Source organism: Aulonocara stuartgranti (genome assembly GCF_965226115.1).
Source record: "Aulonocara stuartgranti genome assembly, chromosome: 16".
Classification (NCBI taxonomy): domain Eukaryota; kingdom Metazoa; phylum Chordata; class Actinopteri; order Cichliformes; family Cichlidae; genus Aulonocara; species Aulonocara stuartgranti.
The window spans coordinates 18117532-18135143 of NC_138952.1; the positions used below are offsets into that span (position 1 = coordinate 18117532).

At 36.0% G+C, this 17612-nt stretch overlaps 1 protein-coding gene across 1 annotated transcript in view; it reads right to left on the reverse strand.

The window, feature by feature from the left end:
- gpc6b (glypican 6b) overlaps nt 1-17612 on the reverse strand; it is a 79460-nt gene that overhangs the window by 53987 nt on the left and 7861 nt on the right. The window contains exon 2 of the mRNA XM_082507813.1: nt 5559-5717. Within this exon, the coding sequence (XP_082363939.1) occupies nt 5559-5717 (159 nt within the window). The remainder of the gene's footprint in view (nt 1-5558; nt 5718-17612) is intronic.

Genomic DNA, 17612 nt, shown 5'->3' on the forward strand with positions numbered 1-17612 from the left:
AGGGGATTATTCTTCATTTTTTAAGTTACTGTATCAAACCCTTTAGTTAGTGTGCTAGCTCATAGACGTTAACAGGGATTTGACATATGGACTCTAACATAAGGTGCATGATTTAAATGCATTAAAGAGCAATTTCTTTTTTTTCTTTTTCTTTTTTTGTATTTCTAAATTGACTAGAAACTTTGCTGATCAAAACTGCACTTGAAGACATTTCCATGTAAAAGACATATTTTCTTGCCTGACAAAACAGAGACATCTGAATTCAGATGCCAAAAGCAAACACCAAGGGATGACTTAAAATTATGACAAAGTCAAAGGGTCCAAAGACTTATAAATCTAACAGAGGATCAGCATAGTTTTCTCAAATATACTTACCAGCCTAGGAGCAGTATTGTCTTTCAATTTAACCTTCACCCAAAAAGAATTAGGTTGAAGGTTAAATTGTCTTTATTAATAGTAAACATAAGGAGTATACTTAATGCCTGATTGGGAGGGACATCACATGGGGGGTGGGGAGTTGTCTAGCTGGCAAAAATGGATGATGTCATAGAAGCATCCACAACAGAATATAAGTAATGAAGACGTTATTGAGCAATTTCCTACAAAGAAGTATCCTAAGTTAAATGTCAATACCAAAAAAGTTTGCCAGGCAGAGAATGGACTATTGATGCTTTAAAATATCAGTGTCTGGAGAACTATAGGAGTCCTGGGGTTGTGGTGTGTATTGAGTTTTTAAAGCTTAGTTAAAGGTGTGCTATTAAAAAAGGGCTACTAAAAAGCTGTATGGGGTTAGAATAACAATTTTTATTTATTTATTTTTATAACCTAAAATAACAAATACTCATCACTTAGACACCAGAAACTTTCATAGTACTTTCAGAAGATGGATACGTCATAACTTAAGAAGCAGACATACTGCAGTATTTTCATGTTATTTAATTTAATTTATATAGTGTCAGTTCACAATTCATCTGTACACTCATGTCATGTCATCTATACTCTTTGTACTGTAGTAGGACCCTACAATATTACAGAAATGAGATCAAAAATTCCCTATTAGAAATAAAAAGAAAGGGGCCTCTGGCAGAATCTCAGGTACAGAGAAGATCTAGTCATCTAGTCACATAACCACACCTGTTTGCTGCCCACACAGTACTGTTTTATATGGCTGGCACTTTCTCAGGAGTCTTTTTGGGTTAAGTGCTTTGGTCAAGGGCACCTCAACATTGACTGCATAAAAATACAGTTTACATTTTTATATATAACGGTAAAAATTTAACAACGCTGTGACAATGCAACTGATATCAATGGGTACCACACACAATGTGCGAGGCCGTTCATATTGGATAAATTGCAGAGGATGGACCACATTAATATTCTGCTAGGATGCTCAGCACCATGGTGTTTGTGGTCAGCAGGGCCAAGAATTGATTAACAATTACAAACCCTGACGTTGGACTTTAATGAGTGAGATAAAAAAGAACTCTCTGTGCTAGCATTTGCTTTGTCTGGTTTCTTAGACCAGTTATTTTCTCTGGTCTTATTTTATGGATTATAGTGAATATTATAATATTATAATAATAGCATTTATTACTAAATTACAGGAATTCTGCTGCACGTTTGGTACCGATGATATTGTTTCTCTTTTAGATACAAGTGTACCGTGCCCCTGAGCTCTTGCAGACATTTCAGAGTGGATGAGTCTTGGCATAGTTGAGACCGTACCCTCTTATTGTGACATATAGGCTGTGGTGTCAGGAATGTGTGGGCTGCCCAACTACTATCTGCTACAGTAACCATCATCACAGTCTGCATAAAATGAAAAAAATATTCAAATACACCGACTCTCTGTAGGCGGAAACCTAAAGCAAAGCTCTGAAAAGATAGAAAAAGGGCATTCAAGTGAACTAAAAGCTCTTTATTGTTTGGATCTTTAACTATATTCTTTGGTTCAGTATCTTGTTATTTAGGTAATACTGCTTCATAATGAATAAGCGCACCTCTGGGAACACGGAGGAATTATACAATCGTTATAAAACAACTTTTTATGTGCCTGAGCAGCTGATCTGCTAGTTAAATCATCTAGTTAAATTGATTACATAAACAAACAGTAAGGGAAAATTTTTAATTTAGCAAACAATATCTCAGATTTCCTAAACAGTTTATCAGTAAAGACCCTCATCCGACACACAGTCTCCTTCAAAAACCTGCAAACAGCATTTGCTTTGACTCTAATGAAATTATGGAGAGTGGCCGCAAACCCCACGAGAACAAGGGGTGCCCGGAGTCATGCATCTAAGTGCTGCTGGACAAACCCCATTTCCCTTCCTCATGATATTCACCATCTTGACAGGGGATGATCAAAATAACACTTATTTATTTATGCATGCTTCCAGGAATCACATGTGGGCTCAAGAAGTGTATTCCTGGAAAAAAAATAAAAAAATAAACAGACATCATTGTGACATTGAGTTTCTGGGCACCAGTGGAATCATCTGAGAGTAGCATGCTGTAACCCAATAGCATTAGTTTCATATAATATGTTGAATATTTTGAATAGAATGAAGACAGAACGACATGACATTGACTGCTGAATATTAAATTGCACACTTAAATCACTCAACCAATATCCATTGTTGACTTTGAATACATTCCAGTCGCAAAATATTACAATGCATGCTTTCAATCTTTACTTGAATAAACTTTTTTAGATAATTACTCTCTCTCTTTTGAGAAATTAGGCTTTACCCATGTTGTAATTTACATGCATTTAGTGTACATTAACATATTATACAGCAAGTAATTAATAGTGATGTCGGTGACTTTAGTTTAGCATATATTTTAAGTCCATTAGGATGCATAGTTGTTAAAATTGTCCTTATTATCAATGTTGTGCTTAGTCTGTTTTCTAGCTGTTTCCTGTGCATCTATGGCAGGCATGACAACAAACATAAGTTGTGTAGCATCAGTTCGATGGCTGCACTCATGGTAGTAAAATAAATACTCAACAACAAATTTTAATTCTGAGACTAATTCTGACTTTGTGATCCCTGGACATTCAAATTTCAAAGAGACTGCTGCTTTACAGTTAAATTCATATATTAAGACAAATAGTCAAGTAGTGCTGTCAAGAACAGAGGAACGCACCTAAAAAAATGCTCGACCTGAACATAAAACTCAAAATTAACTTGGAGTTTTGCCATTTACGTTGAAGACCCAGGCCCTGTGCATGTAGTCCTACATGCACGGTAGCAGATCATTTATGTCAAAGTTATTTAAGAGGCATACTGAATGGGCTTTTACTAAAGATTGCTTAAGCCTTAATTTGTTATGCCTTTAATGGCAAAAAAAATTTATTTGTATATATTTATTTTTTGTTATTTTTATATTATTATTTTGCACCTTTTAGTTTCTGCATTTATTTTAAGTCTCTTTTTATGCAGTTTTTACCCCTATGGGGAAGTTTGCTTGTACTACTACCAAAGACACTTCCTTTATTTTAGTCAAGGTTGCCAGACGTGGCTGCAAGCAGCTTTAATTATTCATCACAGTAACAGACACAATATATTAACATCCTTAACTGCAACAAGAATCATCTGCTGTTTTAGATACAGTGGTGTGAAACAAATGATTCAATGGAATATCACTGGAGCACTAAGTGGTTACACTCCACATGATGAGAAGAGTTAACTGTGGATGGAAAATACTGTGGTGGTTAGATTTTTTTGTTGTATTATGTTACAATGTTCTGCACGCTTCTGTACTCGCTGGAAAAGAAGGATAAAAAGGTAATGCCTGCAGGCATCAGTCACATATTTTTAGTATTTATTGTCTGCATATCATCATAAATATCATTATTTCTTTAAATATCTTGAAATCATTTTAAGGCTATGTTGCACACTCCTATTTGGGGATGTAGACATGATCAAGACTGCTGAATTTCAAATAAGCATCAGAATGAGGTGAAAAGGTGAATCAATTCAATTCAATTTCTCAACAGTGCTATTTATGAATAGTGCCAAATCAAGTTATATCTTAAGATAAAGACCCTACAATAATACAAAGAAAACAGAGAAAACCCCAACAATCAATGACCCCCTTTGAGCACTGATGAGTGACAGTGGGAAGGAGAAACTCCCTAAACCCAAAACCATTCCCAAGGAAGGGCACCATCTGCCACCACCAGCTGGGGTCAGAGATAGCACCTTAAAGCAAATAGCAGCAGAAGACCACACCGGGTGACACTATTGTCAACTAAGTAAAGGACAATGAAGCTAATACCCATTAGCTCATTAAAATTGGTCAATAAAAGAAAATGCTGCCTTGTCTAATGAGTCTAGATCAGAACATGAAGCCAATAACATGAAAATCTGGATCCATCCTGCCCTGTATCAATGGATCAGGCTAATGGCAGTGGTGTAATGGTGTGTTGAATGCCATTTTGGTACACTTTGGGCCATTAATTACCAACTTAGCATCCTTTAAACCACAGATTCCCATGCTGGAAGCACAGCCAACAAATCTGCAGCGACTGAGTGATGTTATTATGTCAATATGAACCAAAAACTCTGAGGATCGTTTCCAGCACCTTGTAGGCAGTTCTGAAGATAAATGGAGGTCAAGCCCAGTACTGACAAAGTGTACCTAATAACATGTTTTTGTATAGTGTGAGCATATACTGTATTTGCTAAGGTTTAAGTACTACCAATAACCATTACAATCTAATATTCTTAGATATTCTTTAATCAACTTTAATACATGGAAATTTTTGGCCCATCAATTCTTTGGAGATAAAAAGAAGTCTTTAATCTTTAAAGATATCTATGTAATGAAAGGCATTTTGTTGGATTTCTAAATAATAACAACTATTTTACTAATATTAGCATTTTGATAATAATAATAATAATAATAATAATGATAATTATTATTATTATTTTAATGACAGTGTTGACAGGTGGCTACACTTCTCCACCTCTTCTACCTGTCACCATTGTCCACAGTGATAAGCTGTTGCTAACCACATGGTCTTGTGAGAGTTGAAAGGATTATTATTTCTCATTAAATTGTAACTAGAAGGAGCTGACCCCATAGAGAAGAACACCAACAGGGACATGTAGAGAGGCAGAGTGAGGCTTGGTTCAGTAATGAGCACATCTCATCCCATACAAAAACTTATTAAATGTGTAGTGGTCAAGAAAGTCACAATGGGACTAGGACAAGATCACATACAGCACAAGACCACCAAACAACCTTAATAATGCAGAAGCTGGCTTTGTGCTGCTGTTGAAGTTGTCAATCTTCAGCGCAAGTAGCCATGTTTGTCTAATCCAGCAAGAGGTTTCTCCACTCCAAGGCATATTAATGAGATTTTCACATCTCGTCTCCTCTTCAGGGAGGAGAGCTAAAGAACTGGAGTAAACCCTTTCAAATTAACACGTACAGTCCCAAGCCTTTTCGCAGCACTTGTTCTCTAGTGACTGACCATTAAAACAAATTTTAAAAGAAAAGAAAATAAGAAAAAAATAATTAAATTAAAGCATTAAGCAAAGAGGACTTACCATCAAATCTTTTATGTCTCGAAACAAAGGTGCTTCTCAGTGTGTGACTCATTTCATCAACCAGATTCTCAAAGTCTTGTTTACTCTGTTGGCCAAATCTGTCCTCCATTTCCTCGGTGCAACATGTGTTTCCCTGAAGACATACACGAAGATGTGTCCCTGCAAAAAATGACACACAAAAAGCTATATTTTTCTCTCCAAACCAAAACGTAGGCTACATATAGGCACTGTAAACCAATGTAATGACCAAAGCTTAAACCTTTAAAGCCTGAACCATGAAATAATTGCCTGCAAATTATTATTATTACTAGCATTATTATTATTATTTGTATTTTGTAAATATTGTTATTTTGTTTGGGTTTTTTTTTTTTGTAATTTATTGCTTAAAAATGTATTGTGCAATTTAGTTAGTTACAAAAAAATTACATTGATGCTGTAGAAGTCTGAGAAATTCAAGAAAACTCATGTATCACATATGATAAACTCGGCGTTACTAGGTTAAATAATGTTGGAGCATTTTTTTATGTATCTTCTGAAGCCATATTTTTAAAAACTCAATGACCAAAACATCATTGGCTTAGTTAAATGTTAAAAACAGGACAACTGAAGCACATGAATAAAAAATCATGGTGGTTGGAACAATGTTCCTCTCTAACATGTTACATCTTACCCCTAAAAATCAGATGAGGAGCTACAGGGTGTCAAATTCTCTGAAGGGCTACCTGGACAATCTTCTGTCTCCACAAACTAGCCAAGAAAGCAGTAAGGCTAAAGTGGTTCAACTTTTGAAGCAAAGCCACACCTTTGCATCAAAAACTATTAAGTAAAAATAAGCTTTTTTGGTTACCAGAGTAACAAGTCCCATCTAATTAAAAGGACCAACAATGAGAAAACTTTAGACTTCACATGCTCTAATGCGAAATTTCCCCTGCTTAAACATTAGTTGTTTTTTAACCTATTTAAAGGATAAACCAGTACTATTGTTACTATGTTTTGTCATTGCTGGCGAGGTCTGACTGGTTGGTTATGGGGTTTCTCATTTGTCTGAGAGACACTAAGTGCTTTAATTGACAAGGGCTAATTAAAGTTAAATCAGATACTCCATAGTTTTAAAATATTCCTTTGCACATTACATAATTGTAAAAATTCTGAGTGGAATATCACGTTAATGACCTACATCACTTCATTTCCCCAAGCAGCCATATTAAGACAGACACAGATAATGAAAGATTCAGTCTAGAACAGAACGTGTTTCATAGAAACATTCATAACTAGGATTTTAAGCATACTTTAAGACCAGATATGTCTGACAGCAAGAGCTTCGTCTCAGCCTCCAACCACGATTTTCATTAGCTCATTTGACATTAGCTCATTGGAAAAGAAGGATTGAAAAGGGTATTCATTTTGTTTGCACTTGTATCGATACAGGGGAAAACAAGTATTGCACCTATTTTATCAAATAAACTGAAATACTTGGGGAACACTACAAACAAGAGGACAACATTAGCTTAGCTTGACAAAGCTACCTCCTAATTCGGAACTTTTACTTGTGTAGCTCAGTCACATCAGTAAAATTACGACAGAACCTACTTTCATCAAAAAGACAAAAAAGAAAAGAAAAAGAATTGGTGGCTTCTGGTGTTTGTCCAACAATGTCGTAACCATTCACATTAAATGCTATAACAATGTAAACCGGTCATGATTCAATAATGAAACATCACAACCACAGGTTATCCCAAATTTTCTTGAAAGATTGTGATATCATTTTAAGGCCCACTCCCGCATCTAGTGAGAACAGAGTGTGACAAAGTAAGAATCAACAAAAGCTGCATTTTTCTGGCGCTTTCACAGCGTTTCACAGCCACTATTTTTGAAAGTAGATACAGTATTATTACAATGTAATTCACTGTAGCTGCTATCACAACAGAGGCAGTTTCTTTTTAAAGCATACACATGGAGATGTAGTTACAAGCTGTATACATTGCTACACATATGACCTCAAGGTTAAGAATAAACATCCATGCTCAAGAAACCAACATTACTTTACTTAGTTTGTATGAAATAGCCACACAAGAAACATAGTGTAAAGAGAAACTATCTACAGGGTATGAGAATTCACTTTTAAGTGTTTCATCAGTTTCACCATGGGTGTGTGTTTTTTTGTGGGCATGTATTTGCTAAAGCAAGGAGTAGCTTTGTAACCTCCCAGAACTCAGCTCCCACGTAAAATATAACCACCACGGTGAATATTTAACTTCCATGTAATTATTACATCAGCAACTGAATTGCTCCATTTTAAGATCATTTTATTTTATGGTACTGATAAAAAAAAGAACACGTTGTGAACATGTTGTGAAAATAACAGAACAGCACCGATAAATGCCAGAATGTAAATATTTGAACACGGTGTAATCAAACAACAGTCTAAGAGCTGCAAGGAAAGAGACTTATGCAAACCTTACTTGTGAAATTCATTCTTAGCTTTGCATGCCTCACTCACTTTACTTGTTTCATTCAGTTGTCAGGCCTGTATTGACTAAATAGCAGGTGATATCAACAAATAACCAAAAGATGGATCAAAAGTCTTCATTACTACACACCATTGTTAAAAAGACCCTGGAAGATAGATGGTAATAGCATCATACAACCGAGTCCTGTGTTTCCAGTGCAGCCTTCTTATCAGATATGTCAAGAAGAGGGAAAAAATACATCTTGACACAACAACCCTACTGTGTGCTCCAGCAGTCTCAACAGAGTGAAACATCACTTAAAAATAAACCTGTCGTACATCAACATATGGGAAGGAGCTTTCAAGGGACTTCACCACTCAGCAAAGTGCCATGACCTTCCTAGTCAAGGTTAAAACAGCCCTGTAGCTTCACAGATAATCTATCTACAGGAGCACAGACCACACACACATTAGCCACACAAAGGATGGAGTATGGGCCAGAAAGTTCTTTTACAACAGAAAAAACCCCACTCTTGTGTGATGTAAACATGCGTTATTATTTTTTAAGATACGTTGTCAACAGCATCAAAGTACTTAAAACATCAGCTCGATTTCCACATTAAATTTACCAATACAGCAGTTTTTTTTTCTCCATTCCTTCCCTAAATCAAATAAAAGGGCCAGTTAGCAGAACACAGCTATCACTGTGAACACAAATACCAGAGATTATTGTAAGAATTCAGTTCCGGAGCCTAGTGGTTAGATTTTCATTTGAGCCCATTATCCATTTTATATCTGCAAACTCAAAAAGTTTTAGGCACTGCAGCTAAAATTAGGATGCTTTCCAAAATGATATACAAAATACTGTTTTTTTTTTTTAATAAACTTCATTCCATCTGCAGTGAACAAACCAGGATAAAATAAAAATTTCAGCATCACAAGATCTTTACAAAAGAAAGATGTCCCCTTTGACATTGTAATTGGATTTCACTATGCTCTGCTGCACTTTTAAAATCTGTGTTTAAAGAAAAAAAGATGTTAACTTAATATCTTGTTAGATTCTAGCAGATGTGTTGGTCTCTGGTTAGAAAAATAGAATCCTGTCCTCAGCTGAAATCATTACAGTAGATGTGAGTTGACAGTTCTGTCTTTCAGACAGTGGCATGTACAGTAAACTTACTGCAAGATTACTTTGAATGGTAATTTGCATTAATGTGTGAAAAATCACTCAGCTTTTTTCAAATAGCGGAGCTCCTCTTGCAGTCACAGCCATTTGCCCAAGAGATACTACAAATGAACAAATGTTACGAAGTAACTGTTATTGGGAAAATCTTTTTCTTTCTTTGTCACCCATCAAAATCAGATCAGTCAGAAACTTACATCATGCATGCCAGTGACTCTCATGTCGTGTTACAGATGAGGCGGGTGCTGGTCTGCAGTCTGCTGCGAGACATTAATTGACTAAATGAAGCAAATTTTATCCAGTTAAAATGTAAATGGGTAAATTACATTGTATTGCATTTTATATTAGCCTTTCTATTCACATTATGATAACAGAACTTGATGTTATATTTACTGCATTACAGGACTTGAAATTTGAAATAAAACTTTTAGGTTTTGTTCTCTTTTGAGTTTTCTGTGCCAACCTTTGCCCCGTGTTTCTGTTGCGCTGTGTACAACTGTGTCATTTACTTTCTGCTGCTAACATAACAGACTTTTGAATCTTAAGGTACTACTTGCTGTCCTTTCAGTTTCACTTGTAAATGCATTTTAAGGCATACTTCCCTTATTTCACTTTAGGTGACACAAAATAACCTACTTAAAACTGCTTGCATTAACTATGGATTATAAAAAATTAAGTATTTATAAAACCTCTATTAACACATTTACACAATTAAGCATACTTTAACCAATACATATTTATAAATGTAAAATAGTGTCATTAAACATGTTCTATGTGAACTTATAGATCAAGACTGAAACATTCTTATCTGTGTTTATGAATTACATGCTAATGTCTATTAATATAGGATTTATCCTTTATAAGTGATGAATTAACACTTTACTAATGTAAACGTTTACTAATATTATATGGTGTTACTAGTATGAGGCGGTGAGGTGGAAGCCACTCACTGACTTCGTATTGTTATATTTTGTGTTAAATCTATGGTTCTCCGAGTCCCTCACACACATATACAGAAACATGCAGAAACTTGCCATTAAATTCATTTTTGTAACATCGCTGTCCTTCAGATTTAGATGTGTGCTGTAATGGAGTTTCACATTCTTTGTCCGCTTTTCTATCAATCCTTGTCCCTTATTTCACAGAGAAAAATAGAATATTATTGTGACCCATGAGGGCTGTTTTTGGAAACAGCTGTGAAAATGAAAATGTTCTTCCAGTAAACATGTTAGCACAGCTTCGGGACAGCCTCTGCACTGAGCCAAATCTTATGCAGATGGGGGGTTTTGTTTACTTTTGGCTGGTAAGGTAACAAGTATGAATTCCAAATAAAGCTGTGTACAATTTTGAAGAAGCCATCCTTCAGCAGCTGAAGGAGAATTATTGCCCTCTAATAGCCAAAGCTGGTCTTTGGCAAGTCAGTTAATATTAAGTGGACAGGGTGGGTGAACCAAAGAGGCTTGTCCCTGACTAACCTCGCTGTACAAGCTCAACACCTAACCTCTGTTTTTCTGGGGCTAACGGGAGGATGCAGTACTTCACTTTGTATCTAGCCATGGGACCAGACTGTATTTAGCGTGCAGACAAGAAGAACAATTCTTGCTAATTAACAAGAAGCAGATCCTAATCACACGAACATAAGAACAGCAGAAAATACAAGACATACATACAGTGCCATGAAAAAGTATTTCCCCATTCCTGATTTCTCACTTCTATGCATATTTATTTGAGTTTAAGACTCCAGTGAACCACGCTGAGAGCCATTATACACAAATGGAGAATATTTGGAACAGTTGTGGCTCGCTTACAGAAATCACTCCAATTAATACAAGAGTGCAATGGCAACCCATCCAGGAGATAACAAAAAACCCCTCAAACACCACCCAAAGGAATGCAGGCCTCACTTATCTTACTTAAGGTCAGCATCCCCCCAACCCCTCCCCCAAACGGCTCATCTCACATTTCCCAAAAAACATCTCCAAGACTTTTGGAGAAATATTCTGAGACTAATGAGACAAGTGAGACAATGACGAAGGTTGAACTTTTTGGAAGGTTTGAGTGTCGTTACACCATATAAAAGGGCATAAAACTAACACAGTATTTCATTAAAAGAACATCACACCAATCGAACATGTTGGTGGTAGTGTGATGGTCTGGGGCTGCTTTGGTGTTTCGAGACCTGGAAGACCGGACCTAATTGATGAATCCATGAATTCTGCTTTCTACCAGAAAATCCCGTAGGAGAATGTCCCACCATCAATTTCTAACCTGAAGCTCAAGCACACTCTAGCTATGTGGCAGGACAATGATTGAACATGGCAGTAAGTCCACCTCTGAATGGCTAAATACATAAAATAAAATAATAATTTAAGTTTTTGGAGTGGATTAGTCAAAGTCCAGTATCAAACAAGATTGTGTTGCTTTGGTATAACCTTAAAAAGGCTGTTTATTCTCAAAAACCCTCCAATATGGCAAAGATAGTGCACCAAAATTCCTCCACACTGATGTGAAAGACTCACTGTCAGCTATTGCAAATGCTTGATTGCAGTTCTTACTGCCAAGGGTGACCCAACCAGTTATTCGGTTTAGGGGAGGAGTACTGAATTTATATAGGTAAGTTTGAATTGTTTTTTTATCCTTAATAAATGTAATCATCAAAAATGGCATTTTGTATTTATTCAGGTTATCTTTGTCTAATATTAAAATCCACTTGATGATCTGAAACATTTAAGATGAACAAATACTGAAAAGTTATCAGAAAGGGGGCAAATCCTTTTTCACAGCACTGTACATGGCTGTCAGTTGTGCTGCGCCACACATCAAACCTGGTAAAAATATACAGCTGAGTTATAATGAGATAGGTTTATTCATGCACACAGATTTATTAACACCTACTCAAGCTGTCATCATAAGTCATAATTATATCATGTCACTCAGTGTCTGTAACCAAATGGGGTGTCAGTCAATTTAGCTACCTTATTATCAGTGCTAATGAAGCTCTATGAAGATATTCAAATTCTACATTCGTCCTGCTGAGATGGGTTCCCATTTTACAAAACTTCTCTGCCAGGCACGTACAACATGTTTATGATATATTTTGCAGTCTTTAGCAGGTTTAATGTGTGATAATCCTACATGACAGAAGTGCAGTTGTTTATCTAAATCTGTTTTACATATTTACACGTTGTATGCTTACTTACTTTCTGCTGGTAAGCAAAGCGATACCTTAAGGCACCTGTTGTCCTTGTTTACTGTTCAGAACACCTCCACAGGTGCCTGTCAAAAACCATCATTGCTGCTCAAGTCACACCTACGTAAGCTCTATGTCTCTGATAAAGACCAATTTTATGTAGTGTTCAGATCAAAAGTCCAAAATGGTTCCCCTTACAATGACTAGTGATGCAGCAAATTATCATTTTAACACATTACTCTTCATACTGAAGATCTGTTTCAACTCACTTCAACCTTGTACCAAATATAGCTCACTAGCATCTCACACAATTAAACTTTGCCTGCAAATATTTAGTTTTTTTTTTCCTTGTACAAACATATACAATGACATTGTTTACTTCCTTTATCATTTATCTAAGAAGGGCACAGGCAAGAGAAGATATAAAGAAGATGCAATTATCACACAATTACACTTTGACATGGCTTTAAGCAAAAAGAGAACGTGCTTTTAGAAAAGTTAGACATCACAAACTGAAATGCCGCAATTCAACGCATGACTCATGTTGTTTTAAAGTGTCTAAGTTCCTGTTACACAAGCAAAGGTAGGCCAACTCTCTGAAGTATTCCTCAGTGTACCTGGCCAAAGAGACCCAGAGCATATGTGCTCTGCCATCTGCTGTGTCCCATGGTTCCCCCTGACAAACTTTTAATGGATTCACACTCAAAGACACGCTCAGCCCTAATGAGATCAGGAATGCTTGTGTCACTGCAACTTCTTCTTCTTTGTCAAATCAAAAGATCCAGCAGGAATTAAGAGTTAAAACAAGTTTGAATTTCTGGCAAGTTATCTTTAAATGTTTAGTTCTTTTAAAACAATTGTTGCTAATATAAAATCCTATCTGATATTTGCTATTCCCCCATGTTAAGCAAGTTTTCATTAAAAAAAAAAAAAAGGAGTTAATATACTTCGTTATTGCAGATACAGGACACAGTAGCTAATCTGGCTCACAGTCCATCATAATTCACAGGTTAGTTTAATGACTGAAATACAGAGAGAAGCAATAGATATTCTTGTCATTTGTTGGATGTTTTGCAAAGTGTGAATTAAAATCCACTGAGAAGTTAAGGAGGCTTATATATCCACAGCAAATTAATCTTGTTCATCAATGAAACTGCTTGAGTTCACGAGTATATGATCAGTAGCAGCCAGCCATTAGACAAATGAAATTCTGTATGTCACACCATTGACCAGATGATAGCATAATAGTGAAACGAAGTCCATATTTCAGATGTGGGACCAACAGTGGTGACGATCATAACCAATAAGATAATGATCATTTCCATCTAACCGAATGCAAATGATATGCAGCATATGTGGCAGAGCTAAATCACATTGATTCCGTCATTTGGTATTTAACAAAGTTTTTCATCATTTTGTGCAAAATTTATCAACACTGAGAATCCTATGTTAACAACTTTGCCAAACAATTAAAATTAAATATTGTTTAATACACCAGAAATTAAATTTTGTAAAACTGCCAATTGTGGCCATGAGTTTATGTTAAAAAAACAAAACAGTTATGGTGAAGAAGCTTCTGGTGAACATTGCTTGCAAGATTTGCTGAAATCTGACCAATGCTCTGAGAGTAACGATTTTTATGAAAACAGAAAAAAGCATCAGTAAAACAACAAATATGACCTCGATCACCATTTGGGTAAAAACCCATTAGGTGATCATTGTGTGTAAGTTTGTTTAAATTCAGGCAAATACAACTCACCAGGGCATAAGACAAATGGAATAAAGCAAATTCTTTTCAATTTCATAAATTTCTGCTCCACTTACTGTGATCTGACATTTCCTTGCGTGGTTTAATCCAAGCAAAAATCTATCCAAGACTGGAAAAGCTGTCAACTATTCAATTCTGCACTAAAATATTGAAGACATTTAAAATCCAAAATCCCTCCTAATCTAAATAAACTGCTTCTTCACACCTCCGAGCCTAAGCAATTCTGTTTTATCTGAGGTATCTTTTTGCAAATTTAGACCAAAGATTTTGACTGCCCATGTGGTCATTTTTTATTACAATCATGTTAAGTGCAAAGTACAAACTCAATGCACAAGATGCTGCAAATTAATAACCCTGATTACTGTGATGTCTCAGGAGGTATGAATCAACAATGAGTTAAAAAAAAAAAAGAATAAAAAGAAAAAAGTAAGTGAGTGGGTGGATAACATATGAATACATGAATGTGATATGTTATCTTCTTGTCTCATGAGCATCATATATGGAAGAGATATGTTGTAAGGGGCTCATCAGATGTGATCCCAACCAAATCTAGTTAGCTCACTTGTTTCACCTTCTTATTAAAAGTAAATCAATAGGTTAGACTTAAAGGTTGCTGTAAATCACCATTCTAACAATGAAGCAGAAACCAAATGCCTCTTACACTCAAACTATGTATGTTAAGTGCCTTGGATGTCTGAAAGAATAGGACATTAGCTAAATGTCAGCAAATGTTAGCTGATGGCCTATGCTTCTAGACACCCAAGGCATGCATACTGGTAATTTCAATGTAATATGCATTCTGCTTCATCCCACTTTCTCTACAGCACACCGAAACAGGCCCCTTAACCAATGGGTAATCAGACTTTGACAAGACAAGATCATATCGTCAGGAACTATACAACAAGAGATATTCATTGAATATGAACATCATCATGGATCTTTAAATCGCTGTATTCCACACACCTTCACACTTTTAATAACGTCTCTAGAGGGTTTTGTGTACAGAATAGCCAAGTTTCTTGCTCAAGTTGGAACTTGCATCAATCAAAAATTGAATGAAATTATTCCTATCACATTTTGGGTCATGTCAGAAGTTATTATGAAAGGCATGTTCATGTTTTAAATAACTGGGGGATGCTGATACAGAGGGGTATATGTCCTTGGGTGAATGAGGACAGGTTCAAGAGGAAATGAATTCTCACTGACATAAAACAGTCTACAATAAAAGCAGCACAGTACAATGGTATGATGGTATTCTTCATCCTCAGGAGAGTCAGCGTGAAGGGAAAAAGGACAGGAATAAAGATGTTGGAGCGGTTTCATACTCCTAGCAAATGTGTCAGTATATATATATATATTTTTTTTTTTTGAATATGTCAAACTATTCCTCTGCAACATGCCATGTGCAAGGCTGCGTGCGTGATAAAACAGTCAAACGTTGACTCAAAGGTATAGCTTTTCATATTGAAATGTTTTTAAATGTACTATAAAAAATATTTTTCAGGAAAGAAATATAGGAGTGGAGAAAAAACAACCTGTTTCTTTAAAGGCTTTGGAAAACTTGTGAAGAGATGAGTTTTCCACATTTATATAAATATTTTTTTCTAACAGATTGTTTGCATCTTAACATAAAACTCCTGCTCATCAGGTTTCTGGGAAGATTGGAGATGACTACAGTTTCAGATTAACGATTGAACTGTTGCCTACTAAAGGTTTTTTCAGTAAATTTTAGTGAATGAAGCAAAAGTGCCTCCAGCTTTTTAGACATGAGAATTTCTCAAATATAATTCAAAACTGTACCGACTTTTCAGTGGGGAATGTAGTGTGCATTTTTTAACCACTTTATGAAATTTTACAAAATAATAATAATTTTAAAAAACAAAAAAAACCACAAGCATTAATAAGGAAATTCGATACAAGTAAATCATGACAAGGACTAGACTCATCTTTACAAAAATCTTTGACAAGAATACATATATACATATGCAATAAAAAAATATGTTTGACCTTGAGGGTAATAGCTGGGGGATATTTATGTACCATATACCCTTCAGCAAAGTACACCAATATCATTACAGTTAAAATTAATGTATGGATTTCCCTAATACCGTGTACGGCACATTTAGGAATGACAAGTGCAGAAATAATCAGCATATGTAGCACTATGTCTAGCTTTGACATTTATTGAGGAGTGCATAATAAAAAGCCTAGTGGAGGAATCCAGTGTGGATATTCGATCTATGCATGCCTAGAAGCCCCTGAGAATGAGAAGTGAGGAGGCAAGCCTCTCTCATCTGCATCAGTTTGCTAAGTGGAGCATGGCACATAAACACACTACAGGTAGCAGCTGGTGGCTGTTTAGAGACCCTCAAGGCCCAGAGACCTGCACTGATCGTTACCTTTCACTCAGTTTACAGTTTAGAATACAGGCACCGGTCATTATACCTTGCTACAGTGTAAGTGTCCTCAAGCCAGTGGCCTTGTTGCCTGAGAGGGAAAGGATACAGCTCTGCTGCACAAGTACATAGCTTCCATTGGTGGCTTGCTACACACCACACTGAACTATCCTCAAGAGCAGTGTAAAGGCAAGTATAGACTCCAGTTACGCATCATGTCTAGTCAGACGCTGTCAACAAGACAGAAGTTGCTAAAGATAGATCCAACAGCAGCAACAAGGCATTCGAGTTAGCTTTGTTTCATGATGGCTAAGTTTTGACTGTTAGATGTGATGTTGGGAAAAAGTACTGGGTATACGCCGCAGTCCAACGCCAGAATTTTGATACTAATGTCAGTGAAAAACACACTGATCCAGAGGATTGTTTTTGTGAATGTCTTAAAAAAGAGACAATGAAATATTGTCAACTACAGGAAACAGTGTAAACAGATCTCCAAAATGGTAGCCTATAATGGTCAAAAAGAACAAAACAGCATGAGTGACAAGCGAAAATGTGTTTATGTCAGTTTCTTAAAACAGAAATGAAAAGGCTCTTTCATTGTGGCTCCAGGTTAGAATTTAATTGGACAGTTGTTGACAGGAACTAATAGATCAAAATAACATCCATTCATTTCTTGCAGGAGAACTCATTTGTCCACATTTCAAATGATTCTGAAACCATTAAACGATGATTGCAATGCCATTTCACGAGAATCTGTGTATTGTTTTTCACATATTTATTGTAAATAAGTTTAGAAAATGTTAATTCCCCGAGGCAGCAGCATATTCCTTTAGTAATGTATAGCTGTGTGTCAGCAATATAAACCAGGCATGCCAGCCTTACAGCATTTGGACAAACTTCAATAACCCAGTACATTTTACTAAAACTAAATTTTTGCAACAAAAAAAAAATAGGGATAGGTTAATTGGATAATCCAAATTGCCACTAGGTATGAATGTGCGAGTGAATGTGAGTATGAATGGTTGTCTGTCCTTGTGTGTTAGCCCTGCGACAGACTGGCGACCTGTC